The sequence below is a fragment of the Thunnus thynnus genome, chromosome 20 (genome assembly GCF_963924715.1).
Source record: "Thunnus thynnus chromosome 20, fThuThy2.1, whole genome shotgun sequence".
NCBI lineage: Eukaryota > Metazoa > Chordata > Actinopteri > Scombriformes > Scombridae > Thunnus > Thunnus thynnus.
The window spans coordinates 1,552,369-1,568,361 of NC_089536.1; the positions used below are offsets into that span (position 1 = coordinate 1,552,369).

At 38.4% G+C, this 15,993-nt stretch overlaps 1 protein-coding gene across 1 annotated transcript; it reads left to right on the forward strand.

Moving 5' to 3' along the window:
- Positions 1–8,305: 8,305 nt before the first annotated feature.
- Positions 8,306–15,916, forward strand: LOC137172574 (collagen alpha-1(XII) chain-like). The gene is made up of 7 exons (XM_067577085.1): positions 8,306–8,404; positions 8,742–8,835; positions 9,466–9,696; positions 11,522–11,641; positions 12,485–12,649; positions 14,017–14,166; positions 15,713–15,916. Exons 1-7 carry the CDS (start codon positions 8,306–8,308, stop codon positions 15,808–15,810), a joined length of 957 nt encoding a protein of 318 aa, XP_067433186.1. The 3' UTR covers positions 15,811–15,916.
- Positions 15,917–15,993: the final 77 nt, after the last annotated feature.

A 15,993-nucleotide genomic window follows, 5' to 3' on the forward strand; every position in this document is an offset into this window, starting at 1 on the left:
AAGACAGATTGATCATATCTAGTAAAGAAGTGCTCAGTAAGGGTAAGGCTTCCTTAAGCAGCCTAGTTGGGATGGGATCTAAGAGACAGGTTGATGGTTTAGCTGAACAAATCATTGAAGTTAGTTCAGGAAAGTATACTGGAGAAAAACAGTCCAAATATATGTCAGGATTTACTGCTGTTTCTAAGGTGCCTGTGTTTGGGGTTAGAACGGTGCCTGTTGAGGGCAGGAGGTGGTTAATTTTGTCTCTAATAGTTAGAATTTTATCATTAAAGAAGCTCATAAAGTCGTTACTACTGAGAGCTATAGGAATACATGGATCAATAGAGTTATGACTCTTTGTCAGCCTGGCCAAAGTGCTGAAAAGGAACCTAGGGCAGTTTTTATTCTCTTCTATTAATGCTGAGTCATAGGCGGCTCTGGCATTACAGAGGGCCTTCCTATATGTTTTAAGACTATCTTGCCAGACTAAGCGAGATTCTTCTACTTTGGTGGAACGCCAAATCCTTTCCAATTTTCGCGATGTTTGCTTTAATTTGCGGGTTTGGGAGTTATACAAGAATAAATAAAACTGGAAAAACATCAGTGCAAAGTATTTTCATTTCATTTGAGCAGTAATCTTTGACTTTATGTTTCAAACACTCTGCCTGATGTGTGTAATCAGAACAATTCAAACATTTGTTGTCAAAGGTCCATTATCACCACAGATCACTGAGGTTGTGATCAGAGGTGATTCTGAAAACCCTCCCTGTTGGTGTGTTTAAGGACACTCTGACATCTGCATTGCACTGATGGTCTCTGCTGTTACACAGAATCAAATCCACAAAAACATTAAAAAACGTGTTGCTGTGGACCAGATAATGTGACTTTGATCATTTCTTGCATTAAAAAAGCTCTAATATTAAATGTTACAGTGTTTCTGAGCACAACAGACAGATGTGAAAACATTCTGCTCAAAACTGTTTTACTACACTGCAATAATGCAACTAATAAAAGAAAAATGGGATAAAACATTCAAAAAGACCTTTAACACAGCAAATAGAAAACACTGATATAAAATATTAACTATTGACAAAAAAAACATACATCACAAAGCTTTCAGCGTGTCCTTTTTCCACAGGAAAATGACAACACTTAGACATCAAGAAGTCTATGGTTCCTCAGGCACAGTTAGTAGCAGTTAGCAGGGAGTGACTGCGTGTCTCTGCTGTCTCCACACTGTTTGTGCAGTAAATAATCAACTCTGCGGCGTCCCGTGCACTCTGAAGCGATACATGCAGGTGTACTCTTGGTGGCCCCAGTTGGACAACACCTGCACCTCAATGATCTGAAAGGTTCGGTTATTCTCTTCCTGTCGAAGAAAAAAAAACAATAAGCTGAAATCACAGTAAAGGTGTGGTGTCATTGGCGAATCTGCACACTTAGTGTTAATTTAAAAATAGTGAATAGTGAATATAAAGGCTATTGGATAGTCTAAAGGTTTTAGATTCCAGATTTTTTTATTGAGAAAAAAATTAAGAAGAAATTAATTAATTAATTAATTAAGAAATTAATATTGCCAATAATACTTTGCCTCACACGGGGCACCATTTTGCTGGGCCTTCCGACAAGTTTGGCTACTCAGTAATAATTAATCATTATCAAAGAAAGCCTGGTAGCACCCTGTGGCTCTATATCACAGGCTCTATTTCTTACTCAGGCTGGAATGCATAACAGTAACAGCCAGATACAAACTATCTATGTGTCACAGGACCAGTGGCATGCTGTGTTTTAATTAAAAAGGGGAGCACTTGAGTAAACAGCCAATTCTGACAGCTTGACTAGGTGTCATTGAATATGTGTTATTTGAATGCTGAACCGAAATCCTTATAATTCCTAAAGAGTAGGTATAACTTGAGTGGCTGGCAGCAATGGTAAATTCTTAATATAATACTATGGGAACACTGTAAACAAACAATCATTATCACAGATAATGATTAATTATTAAAATCAATAGCAGAGGAACAGACATGTCCTCATTTCAACACCATCATAAACAAGATGATCTTTTTATGAAATATAACATTAACTGCCAGGTAAAAAGAGCAGAGATGTGACTTCACACAACAAAAGTCATTATATTTAGTGTGTCATCTATTAATTTTATTGATCATGAGGATCTGGTGGTTTTCCACCTTAGTTAAAGAATCCAGATGAATTTTTTACGTTATGGTCAATACTTCATATGTTTAATCAGGTCAGTATCTGAACAGAAACTGGTCTCAAAATCTTTACATTTACCTAAAAACATTTTGAATTTCTGCAGTTATATCCCTGATCGTGTGCAGAAGGCTGTCAAACAGCTCGTAAATCATTTTAATAATCAGACAGGTTCCTTTCTTTGACGTCAGCAGTTTGATCAGAGTCTTCTTTTAACAGGAAATGTGTTGATGTAAAGGTACATGAATCAGGGTGAAAATAATTGTATATTGATCACTTTTATATTTTAAACCCTTTTTTTGTGAAACCTAGTGTGTTTTATCCTTGACAGCAACATGGCTGCAGGGTGCATCTCTCAGTCAGTCCACCTGTAGTTTTGAGTGACATATCTCAACAACTATTAAACAAATTGCCACCAAATGTGGTTCAAACATTCATGTTTTTCCTCAAGATAAATCATAATAAGTTTGTTTCATCTAGTGCCATCATCTGGTCAAAACTCTAATTTGTCCAACACTTTTTTGAAATTTGTGAAAACTGGTATAAAACAAGAACAATGAGCTTGTTAACAATATGGATGGTAGAAAATCTGATTTTTGGGGGGAAAATAACCAGAAGCACATTTTTTAAAGCCTCTGATTGGTTGGTTTCAAATCTTAAGTACCTCATTATATCATTAAATATTCATCCCCACAAGAACACACATGATCATTAAAAAACAGAAATACAGAAATCTCATGTGAATGAACCAAAACTGTTCCATCTGTGTTCATGTAGGAAGCGTTACTCAGAGTAAGACGCTGGAGGTTCTTGTTAAAGTAGCATATACTGTCATACTCTGCAGTGATGACTCACAGTGACTCAGAGTTTAAGTTACATCTCTTTCTGAGTTTCCCTCATCTCAGGGTGAAGAAACTCAGAGTTTGCACTAAACCTGATTTCTGGAAAACACCCCAGAAAAGACACCCAGCTTGGTGTCTGAGGGCCTGATCGCTGTTTAACCCTCCTTCAGATAGAAAGTTGCTCCTCAGACCCAAATGAACAGACACCTCCTGTAGGTTTGGGGCTGTTCTAGAGGGGATCTGACCTGCAACAGGCCAGAAACCTCCTACAGGCCTGGAGGCCTGAAGCAGGAGAGAACAAGGACAGGGGAGGAGGAGAGAAAGGGGAGTATGGACAGACAAACAAACAAACTATAAAATAAATAATAAATAAAAGATTTTTTAAATCTGTCTCGACCCATACTGGTTTCACCCTGTCGCATCTTCATCCCTTCGACCCCTCCCCCCCCGACACACACACACACACGCATCTAGTATTAAGCCAACATTTTGTTTGTATTTATTAATTTTTCTTCTTGTTGTTTTGTTTGTACTGTCCTGTGTCATATGTGTTTTTGTGTTAATCACTTATGTTGCACTCAATAAAAAGAACAGTAAATAAAATTTAAAAAAACAGAAAACACACAAACAACTCTGCAGCAGTCACTGCTGTATGTCGCAATAACTACTGTGATGTTGCCACGGTAACAGTAGCATAATCAACAGCAGTATAATCTCAGCTGCTCATCAGTGAGTTTATCCTCAGACTCGCTGATTGGTCTATCTCACTGTCAATCAATATATTAATAGCTCTGATCCTTACAAGCCAAATGAGCTGTCATGATCGGTTGCGTGTTGTCATGGTGATCCAAACCACGTAAGCATCAAGTTTTAGTTGGTTGGTCCATCTTTTCTAAATGGAAGCCCCCCCCATCCCCAGTGCAAATAACAGGCTGGAGTGTGTATGAATGAGAAGTGCGTTGGATAAACGTCCTTCATTTACTTTAGCTGTCAGTCACATGATGAAGCCGCTCAGAGCCATTTCAGCCAGCAGCTTCCTGTCAGAAAGCACATGAAGCTGATGAAGAGATAAAGGATTCAGGGGAAACACCACATCTGATTAATATAAAAGGACACGATGAGTCCAACAGACGAGCAGAGAGAGACGACACAGAGACAGAGACGGACGTCTACCTGGACATGGATCACCTGCTGATGCTGTTGCTGCTGCTGTGGAGCTCAGGTAAGACTCTGCTGTAATGTAAAAATACTGAGTTCAAGTCAAACAGCAGCTTTGAAAACTGCAGTAAAAGTCAACATGGTCAGTAAAATGTAGTGAAGTGTGTTCAGTAAAAGTTCTGATACTTGCTGTAATGAGTTTTATCTCTTTAACTTCTAATAACAAACCAATAATTCATGTGTTCATCATCTAATAATGAAAATTCAAAGCATATAAATGTAAAATCCTGCTGACGTCTTCAGGCTGTGTTTGTGGGTCACGTGACCGTCACCTTGCAGGGACTGTGGGTATATTAAGAGGAACAGGGAGGGACTTTGAAGGCAGTTTGATTGACAGGCCAGCTCCTCATTTGTGAGGAGGTTCTTTTTTGGACTTTTCTCATTTAATAAGTGACTTTTTATTATTCTACCTCTGTGTTCATTATCAGATGGGTGACTGTGGATTGTTGGAGCTGTTTATTTAGGATGTTTGGATTTTACATTATTTGATGTGTTTTAATCATTTGATGTGTTATTTTGTTGCTGTAATCTGACATAAAAGAGCTTCCATATAACAGTGTAGGCCAGTAAACATTTACATGAAAGCATCAGGAGCTACAGGAGAGTTATATGTGTACTTATACATACATACTGATGCACATATACAAAATACACATCACACAGTTTCTCCTGGAAGACATTCACAGTGTTGCACTCTGATGGTGACATGAAACCTGACAGACGTAGTTGACAAGTGAAGTTCAAGCCACTTTCACACCTGCACACACCTGACCAGTCACTGCCTTAAGTGGGTGAGAATGTCTGTTACAGACAACTCTTTATGAGCCACTCTGTTGTCATTTTTTCACCTTTATTTATTCAGGAGGGTTTCACTGAGAGCAATGCTGTCTGTTTCAGGAACACACTGATCACATTCACACAGTTGCACATTCACACCTGGAAGCTGTCCAGTCCAGCAGAATTTATGTCCCCACAACATGAGGAACACAAGTACACACACACACACACACACACACACACACACACACACACACACATTGTCGCAGGTCACTTTTAGGGACATTACATAGACATTAATTTCCTGGAGACATACCCTAACCCTAACCTTTTTTAAGACTTTTTTTGTTCCTTTTAATCCTGTAAGGTCCACTGTTGCAATATTACAACAATCACTTTTAGCTGTCCTAAAACCCTTTAATTTCTGCATCAGAGGCCTACAACAACATCTGAGAGGTGAAAAAAAAGTTTGCTCATTTTTTTTCTAAATTTAGGCTTTACATGGTTAATAATAAAAACTATTAACATGACATTTAAAAACATGTTTTAATCCTCTAAAATGTTCCTTCAAATCAGCTGCAAACTTCCTCAATGACAGAAAACAGTTTGTTTTAATGGGAACAAAATGAAGTTGAGAGGTTTTTCTGTGACAGGAAAGTGTTTAAGGACAAACTGATTAGCATCTGATGTGAGATTACAGAGTATACTTCTGTTACCATGGCAATGCAAGAGCATTTCTTATCACATATAGGACTGACTGTTGCAAAACACTTTTTAAATTTTTTTCTTATCAAATATACGTGTTTGAGCCGCTTCCTGTAACGCTGTCAAACTTTTTCTCACACTTAACCCCTAAAAGTTTCCACTCGTCATTGCTTAAAGATTGTTAAAACAATCAAAATCCTTTAAACAGAGTCTTCATTTTAAGATTTAATGTTTTTTAAGATGTTATGGGAACTTAAGTTTTTTTCCCTAAAAAGGAGGCGAGTCCCCACAATGTGACTGTGAAGATTTATGTCCCCACAACATCAGGAATATAAGCACACACACACACACACGCATACACACACACACACACACACAGAGTCCTTAAGTAGCACAGTGGTTATGTGATAATTACCCATAAATAATTTATGGGTATTGAAGTCATTTGGAGCTGCTGTGTTGCATTAACTGTATATGAACTGGTCTGTTACACTAAAACATAATTCTAGCTTATTTTCATAGTTTTGTCCATAATTTCTATCAGCATTAACAACATCACTCAACAATTTAAAGGCCCAATTAAATGAAAAATGCATTTTTCCAGTTTCAATCCGGTGTCCCTGTGCCAATTATTCATTTATCTTGTTATATGCCAAATATATGTCCAACAGGACTAGGTCAAAACCTAGTACACATATGGCTGGACCGTGTATGGTCAGTGTGTGAAATTGTGGCTAATGTGTTACAGTGATGGTTGGTGGTACTGGCTATAATGCAACATTACATCTTTCACTATGGTTTCAAATGTTTGTATCTGTGCAATGTGTCACAGACATGAAGTGTCACCACTGCGCGTCAGCCTGTGCGTACACACTGGGGCAGGGAGCCTCTCTGGTGGGGAACTCCAGCCCTTGAACCAGTTGAAAAACGGAGATTCTTTTCTCGACTCCTGTTTGCTTTCTGTGATATTAGTTCAAACCGGGGCTCCTGCCTGTTGTTTCACCTGCTTCCAGACGGAGATTTGGTGTTGTTGTTTTCCTTATTTGTTGCCAGTTTCCCTCCTGACAGTTAGTTTGGAGGTTTGCTTGTTGGAGTGTGTTTGGCTGGTTTGGGGAACTTGTTGTTGTCTGGAGGAATTTTCTTCACTTGGAGCAGTGACAGTGGGGGTTTAACTGGCAGAATGATCAGTATAATCAATAAAAAAACCCTTCCTGTGTGAGGAGTGTATGTGGCTGACACAGAGGTAGCACCAACCAGACCCCACCATGCCTGTCAGAGAAAAAGCTGCTTTCACCTCACATAATTCATTCATTTCTCCCTCATCCTTCTGCTGATCTAACAACAGGTGACACTTTCTGAAACTGCATATCAGGCTAAACTCAAAGCCCCGCCCACTGTTTAGCAGTCCAATCAAATGCAAAGGATTTGATGTAAACCCCTCTTGTAACTGTATACCAGTCAAATTTATATAATAACTTTCATGGGGCCTTTAATATCTGAGATCTGTGAACATGGTGACATCACTAAAAAGACGTCTGATAGGTCAAAAACATGAGCAGTCAGATGATCAGACAGGAAATAAACCAACATGTTAGACAAACACAAGTTTTAATGAACCGTAGTTTTCCTTTAACTCTGTATGAAGCGTCTGTTGAGCTTGTGTTCATGTGTTCATCTCATCTGCTGCTCTTCAAAGAAGCAGAAAGTAGAAGCAATGAGGTCAAGAAAAAAGGTCTTAAAGTTTCAGGCTGACCAGGCAAAGAGAGATGTTTGTTGTTCCATCATTTTTTTTTTTTGTTGTTGTCTTTTTACGAGGATTATTTCACCCAAAAATAATACCTCATACTGCAGTCTACCTTTACACAATCTGCAGGAATGTGAAGGAAACATGTAATATCTATAAAAATGTCATGTTTCATCCAGCTCTCTTTATTCATAGAAAATAAACTTTATTGTATTTATAATTCATATTCATATTATATCATAATAATAAATAAATTAATACAGGTATAATAAATGTACATTTTAATACATTTACACATAGCGCAACAAAAATAAAATCACATGAATTCCACTTGATTTAATAGCTCAGGTGGAAGTTACTGCTACTCTGCTAAACTAAGCTAAGCTAAGCTACCTTTAGCAGTAGTTTGACTGTTTTATTTGTCTCCATCATGTTTGGATTTAGCTGGAATAACAAAGTCGTTTACCAAGATCTTGGTTCAAAGTTTACATATTATGTTACAGTTAACAGCTCATGGGGAAAAAGTAACTTCATTTAGCTTTAGCTAAGACTAGCCATGGCTATATCAGCAGCTAGCTTAACTTGACAATGCTCTACAGTGTATATTGTGTAGTCCTGTGTAGTTCAGTCTAGTTGAAAGAGATTCTGGTTGGTTTTCCTCCTTAGTTCATTTCATTTGGGCAGATCTGAACACAGCAAACGTCCTCAGACCAAAATAACTTCACAGAGATCCTTTAGAGGAAGTGGTCTTAGTGTGTTTGTGGTGGAAACATGATGTGGCCTCCATCTGACCAATTACACGGCTTCAAGTTTGAGCTAAATGGCTCCCGTAGCCAGGACCGCTTTGCATGCTGGGATGTTGATGAGTGAAATCAACAAGGTCCAACCTGCACTTACAACCAAGTACATTGTCTTCTTGGTATTTGGGCAGATCGGAGCTTCTTCAGGACCTTCTTCCTGTGTTTATGTTCTCGCTCCCGCCCCAGACACATCTGACCAATGAGAAGAGAGAACATTCTCACCTGGCTTTTAATGATGATTTTTGGTTCACTTAGATTTCTTTCTGTGTGTAAAGAAACAGAAATAAGTTTATCATGCCATCCATTGATTCAGACCATAACAAACACCTTTTCTTAAGATGTCTAGCTTGCTGTCTGTCTCTTCTAGAGCCTCCAGATGTCCAGAAACAGCTCTGTGTTTGTTCAGTTCACAGCTCTGCTCCAATCTAAATGTGAAATTTCTGATTTTCTCTCCAGGACTCCAGGCTGAAGATAAACACCAATCAACAGGTAAAAAGAGAGAAAGAGAGAATAGGCGCCTCCTTTGGAGGTGTTCAGGCTCATCCAACTGGTAGGAGACCTCAGTGCAGAACACGCTGGAGGGATTATATGTATCTCATCTGGTCTGGGAACACCTCTGGATCCCCCAGGAGGACCAGCACCTAGATAAGCAGCTGAGAATGGATGAAGTTTGGTTCATGTCCAAATAGTCTCAAAACTAATGACACAACTGTACTTTTTGTTTGGTGTTAATTGTCAAATGTTAGTGTTCTGACATACTGAACTAAGATGGTTAACATGGTAAACACTATAACTGCTAAATGTCAGCATGTTAGCATTTAGCTCAAAACACCACTGTGTACAGTCTCACAGTGCTGTTAGCATGACTGTAGACTTTCAGGATGTGTCCGAAATCCCTCCCTGGTTCACTCATTCACTACTCACTAATACACACAGTTTATTCAATAGTGAGCAGAAATTACAGATTTTGGAAATTCACTAATTGTCATTTTTACATCATCACTGTCTGCTGTGGAGTCGCACACCGCTAATTTTGGTGTCTGTAAAATGCAATGCATTGCATTGTGGGATTGTTTGCAGGAAGTAGTGATCACAACATGAACATTACTTTTTTGATCCATTGTGGAACATTTTAGGCTCTACATATTGGATAAATTTGCACTTTGTAGTAAATAGTGAGTGATTTCAGACACAGCCTTAGTCTTGCTTCAACATTTGGTCTCTTGTGTCTCATATCCCACAATCCTCTGTTTTCCTCCAGGTTCTCAGTGTGAAAGCACAGCCAAGGCTGACATCGTGCTGTTGGTCGATGATTCTGGGAGCATCAGCTCTAACGATTATAAAAACATTAAGTCCTTTCTAACTCAAACAGTCAGCAACTTCGACATTGGCCCTGACAAAGTCCAGATCGGTAATATTTTTACTACAACAACTATTCACACTACTGATCCTGGTACTATTACTACTACTGCTTGTGTATAAAGTACTCAAAATACTAAAATCTTTACAGCACATTGTGAAACACACACAGGTCCCGTATTATAAATTAGCAAAAGAGCAGCAAAATGGGACATGATAACAAGAGTAGTCAAGGTTATGGCTGATGTGAGGATAAAAGGACCATACCAGTGGTTTTACATGTTTAAGCTAAATAACTGCTGTCTGCATACAGCCTCCATTACTGCCAGTTATTTCCCAAAACATGCAGACATATTTTAGCTTTTGTATTCATTTGCAGAATTCTCAAAATGTTCAAAATGAAATGTTCAGGTGATACACCTACCTTAAAATTCAGTGCTTCATCTACTGAAACACACATTTATAACTCATAGTAATTATGATTCGGCTTGTAAAACAATCTTTTATCCAGACACTGATTTCCATGGTGGAGATATACTGTACATTCCTTCTGTGTAGGTCCGTGTTGGATCAGTTAGCAGGACAGATGTTCTGACTGAACAGACTCTGTGAAGCACACTGCATTTCTGAACAAAACATTCTAGCTAGGAGGGATGCACAACTTTGTCATGTTGGTTCATCCACAGCATCAACTTTCTACAGTCGTTCTGTAGAAAGAGGAATTGTCTTCTTGTTGGAGCTCAAGGCATTTTCTTGTCTCTTCTTCTCTAACTCATTTTAGTTTATTAACTAGTATGTAAACTAACAAAAGCCCTCACCTTCTCCTTCCTACTCTGCTTTTATATGTCACCAGACTAGATGTCAGCGTTAAAAATGGAGGAATTACCACGTTAAACTGTATTAAAAACTCACTTGACTTCTGTGTGACAACATTTAGCTCGCTTTAAACAGTGCAGGTGGTGACTGACTGACACGTTTTTACTGTAGGTTTATGCGCTCACTGCTGAACGTTCAGTACCATCAACCTTCATACTAGACTCGACTCAACCTGATTGGACTCAGCTGTTGCTGATACTGATATCAGCTCTCATACATAATCGCTGCCCTCAACACTTCCTGTACATGCTGAACTGCTGCCCGTATGCCAAAGAATACCGAAGAGACACTCGGGGGCTTCAGGCTTCACCAGATTGGTTCATGAGTCATATCGTGGAAATTGTCTGAAAAACAAAACACACATATGAAATAATACACAAAATACTGCTGGGTTGAAGATTAAAAAATATTGTACAATAAGAAGACAGAACACACAAAGATTTACATCAGTTCATCTCAGCGAGCAAAAAGCAAACCCCATTCTATTATAGTTGGAGAAGGAACAAAGAAATTATCTTTGATTGGTCAAATCATACAAACTTTAGTTATGTATGTATGTTAACTAAGAGCCACATCACCTAAAGACGCAAATCAGGGAAGATATGTGGCCTTTGACCCCTTAATATGTCCTGTTTACTCCAAGACACAGAGTTTTACCTTCTTGGGGGTGAAACAGGATAGAGAAGGTCTACTGTCTAACCCTTGAGTCTACTGTCTGACTCAGGGGTTATTAACCTGTTAGCCTGTTAGTCCTACTGGAATGGTCCTTTAAGTCCTTTGGTCCCTCTATGCATATGCAAATTAGCACAGGAATGAGTGTGCATGAGACATGTGATGTGATAATAACAATAATAATACTAATAAACCAATGCATCTGATCAAGAACACTCAGTGCAAATTATCATGCTCATACTCATTATTATCATTGTTATTCTCATTATCATTTCAAAACAAAAGCTGAGTCAGTGTGTCAGTTTTACACATTTCTGTGTTTTTTGCAGGTCTGGTTCAGTACAGTAGCAACCCAAAGACGAAGTGGCAGCTGAACACCCACCAGACCAAACAATCCCTGCTGAAGGCCATAGCCAAGCTGCACCAGAGAGGAGGAGGAACCAACACAGGTGATTTAACAGCACACTGTCTGATCCACACCAGCTTTACACTGTGAGCGACTCAGGCAGAGGCTCTGATTACATCTATTAGATATATTTACTTTCTGTATTTAGGTCTGTCAGCAGTGGAAAGAGAAGCTGTTAGTGATCCATGTTTTGTACAAAATTTTAACTTTAAGTATTTATAGTATAGAATATATTGTATGTATGGAGCAATTTGTGAATTAAATTCACTCTCTTGATCAAGAAAACTGTATCTGCTAACAAATAACATTTTCAGAACAGAGACTTCAGATAAAGTTAATAAAAAGTATTTTGACTCATACTGATTCCAGAAACAGTAGAGTTACAGTAGAAATTAGATGATTTGATGCGATGATGGTAATTTGTATTATTGTCACTATGATAATATTAATAATAATTCTAATACTATTATGATCATTATATATATCTATATATATATATATATTTTTTAATTATTACATTACTATACAGTATCATGCTATGATATTATAAATAAAACATTGCTGAATGTGTTATAGTGATAGTGATTATAATAATTATATTGACACAATCACAACATTCAAAATCATAATGATTTGAGCGTCTCACAATAGAATTTGAAGCTCTGTGATTGGATGTTTCCAAGTGAAATGCATTTTGGGAGTCATAGTTAACTTTCTCTCTCAGTTTTTATGTCTACAGGCTTCTAGATTTGACTTTTTTATCAAAGAAACAGATATTTTTAACAAGGTTGTGGAAGTGCTCCAACTGTCAGTCACCTAACAGTCTTTGCAACAGTCAGCTTTTCAACTCTGCACCTTTTAAATCCTCTTTATTACTGTCATACAGGAAAAGCTCTGAAACACATCCTCCATAACAACTTTAAACCCAATGTCGGAATGCGTGCAGACTCCCACAAAATTGCTATCGTCATTACTGATGGAAAGTCCAGCGACGACGTATTCCTCGCCTCGCAGCACCTGAAAGATGCCGGCATTGAGATCTACGCTATTGGTATAGTGGCCGTTTTACTATGTTCCAAGTTTCAGGCCACTTAATCTGTAAAGTATCTGAGTTTTGACTTGTGTTCCACTGAATTAAATCCACTTTTCTTGTGGAAACCAAATGTACTCACAAGTCCACAGGATGCAGGGAAAATACTGAATGAAAATTTATTTGACGTTACATTGAGCCAGGTCCATTACTGACTGATGTTGTATTCCAAACTTTAACACACATTATTACCAGCTATCACATGTATACATGGTATACATGTTATGTATGGTCAAAAACTGGAACATGCGCTTTAAAAACTACCTTACATTTAGCATTTTCCTCCGTCAAAAATAATAAAAACATATTTTCCTGCATTCCAGCACCCAAGACGGTGGTTTGATTTGAACTTATTTGCTGATTCCTCTACAGCACCAGTCAAAGGTTTGGTCACACTTTCTCATTCAAGCAAGTAGGAAGGTGTGTCCAAACGTTTGACTGGTGCTGTACATCTTATCACATGTTTTTATTTTTTTTGGGGGGGAGGGGGGGGATGGAATGTGCTTTAAAAACGACCTTAAATTTTGCATTTTCCACTGTCTAAAATAATAAAATTATGTGTTCCTGCAGTCCAGCACCCAAGAACAGAATAATAGCAGTTTTATACATAAGCTTAGCAAAGTCCACCCATAATAGTCTTCAAAATGTACTTAAACTGTATATAAGCTTTACATCAACAGTAGCATGAATGTAAATACTGTTGGCATGTAATTACAACAGAAATTATTTACAAAATACCAATATGTGCCTCAGTGGTTCTTACAACTGGTGATTGACTTTGTTGGTTTGAATAGCAAGGAAGCAGCACAGCCTCAGAAAGGTTTGTAAAGTGAAGATAAACTTTGAAATAATCTGCAACTATGAAACTACATTACTTTACCACAAAAGTAAAAGTGACATTAATATGAATTTAACATGATATTTCATGTTTGTCACAATGGAAATGTTAGCTAGAAAGACCTTTAAAATATATAATGACTACATTCGTTGTTAATATCAGTTAAGTTATTAAATCAAATTAAGCATGTTTCAAGACATTGAAAGTTACTTTTAATAGTGAGCTACAACAAACTAAAACCAGCGGCAACCCACAAAGTCAAGCTAAAAACACAAAGTATGCTTTGGCAGATGGTCAGCGATGTTGTAAAATATGATTTCTAGTTAATTGGATTTAAAATGCACAACCATCAGCATGCCCTGACAGTTCAGTTTAAAGAGCAGAAAGCAACATGAAACTACTTTTTTTAAAATTCTACCAACCAAATATTTTTCTTTGTTTTGGGTTTCATTTTTTAAGGCCCAGTTTTAACAGTATTTCTTTCTTACAGGTGTAATGAATGCAGAGAAGAATGAGCTAAAGGCCATCGCCTCTTATCCTGTTGAAAACCACGTGTACATGCTCAGTGACTTCTCATCCCTCCTGAACATCATTGACGACTTCACCAGCAACCTCTGTAACAGTATCAATGGCAGCTTAGGTAGGCAAAGAGTCCATCATAATCAAACAGCGATATGTGTTAGCACCACACTGATCTGCTGGTATCAGAATCAATCTTAAGACATCAAGTTTTAAAAGTTGTTAGGCATCACCTAAATATGGATTGTTGTTGTGTGACCACTGAGCCTAGTTTACATTATTAATTTTTAATTGACATTGTGGGTGCTGTTGTGTGTAGCTTTGTATTTTGTATGATGTGTTCTGTTTTTTTTGTTTGTTTGTTTGATTGTTTTTGTTTGTTTGTTTGCTTTGTACTGTTTGTTGTTGTGCTGTTGTATGTTTTGAATGTGGGGGACCACGGATGCAAATTAGCTTCATGCTAACTCCGGTGCAGTGCATCATTTATGTTTAAAACTGCACACTGTCCCAATCAATAAATCAAATCAAATCAAATCAAATCAAATGAAGCAGATATATCTCTGTGACCTTCCTACACCTCTCTGATCAGCTGAGTAACCACTCCTGTATGCTCAATGCAACCTGGGACCTTCAGGACTCCACTTTCTGAACTGAGGTGTTGAAGTAGGAGTTCTTCTGAGTTGTTGAGCAACAATACTTAAAGTTATCAGTATTGTTATAAGTTCACTGCTGAGGTCTGAGATCGCCTTGAGCTGTTAAATGTTGCTTGTGTTCTTCACCTTTGGAACACAAACACACAACACTCTCCACTGCTAGATTACCTTCCCCCTTCTCCAGATCACCTTGAGGATCTTCCACAGGCATTGCAGGAACCTCAGGCACGTCTTGTAGAGCTTGTAAGGCACTCCTCTAGGGCCTGGGGCTGAGCTTGTTCTAGCAGCCCCAGTGACATCCTGGATCTCCCTCAAGATTTGCTCCATAGTTTTAAACTAGATGGTGGATGTCTACCTTTACTTGACAATGCACTTTAACAGTGTTTTCAGACAGCTGTGTAATTCAATCTGGCTGAAAGAGATTCTGGTTGGTTTTCCTCCGTGGTTCAATCTGTTTGAGCAGACCTGAACACAGCAAAAGTCCTCAGACCAAAATAACTGCACAGAGACCCTTTAGAGGAAGTGGTCTTAGTGTGTTTGTGGTGGAAACGTGATGTGGCCTCCATCTGCCAACTACAAGGCTTCAAGTTTGAGCTAAATGGCTCCCGTAGCCAGGAGCGCTTTGCATGCTGGGATGTTGATGAGTGAAATCAACAAGGTCCGACCTGAACTAACAACCAAGTACATTGTCTTCTTGGTATTTGGGCAGATCGGAGCTTCTTCAGGTTCTCGCTCCCGCCCCAGACACATCTGACCAATGAGAAGAGAGAACATTCTCACCTGGCTTTTAATGATGATTTTTGGTTCGCTTAGATTTCTTTCTGTGTGTAAAGAAACAGAAATAAGTTTATCATGACATCCATTGATTCAGACCAGAACAAACACCTTTTCTTAAGATGTCTAGCTTGCTGTCTGTCTCTTCTAGAGCCTCCAGATGTCTAGAAACAGCTCTGTGTTTGTTCAGTTTACAGCTCTGCTCCGATCTAAATGTGAAATTTCTGATTTTCTCTCCAGGACTCCAGGCTGAAGATAAACACCAATCAACAGGTAAAAAGAGAGAAAGAGAGAATAGGCGCCTCCTTTGGAGGTGTTCAAGCACGTTCAAGTGGTAGGAGACCTCAGTGCAGAACACGCTGGAGGGATTATATGTATCTCATCTGGTCTGGGAACACCTCTGGATCCCCCAGGAGGACCAGCACCTAGATAAGCATCTGAGAATGGATGAAGTTTGGTTCATGTCCAAATAGTCTCAAAACTAATGACACAACTGTACTTTTTGTTTGATGTTAATTGTC

Bases quoted from the DNA above. Each gene is read 5' to 3' on its own strand.
- LOC137172574 (XM_067577085.1), top strand. From the start codon at position 8,306: ATGGCTCCCGTAGCCAGGACCGCTTTGCATGCTGGGATGTTGATGAGT. The intron at 8,836-9,465 runs GTAGGAGACCTC...GTAAATAGTGAG, and splicing joins TGTTCAGGCTCATCCAACTG to TGATTTCAGACACAGCCTTA. The intron at 11,642-12,484 runs GTGATTTAACAG...ACTGTCATACAG, and splicing joins AGGAGGAGGAACCAACACAG to GAAAAGCTCTGAAACACATC.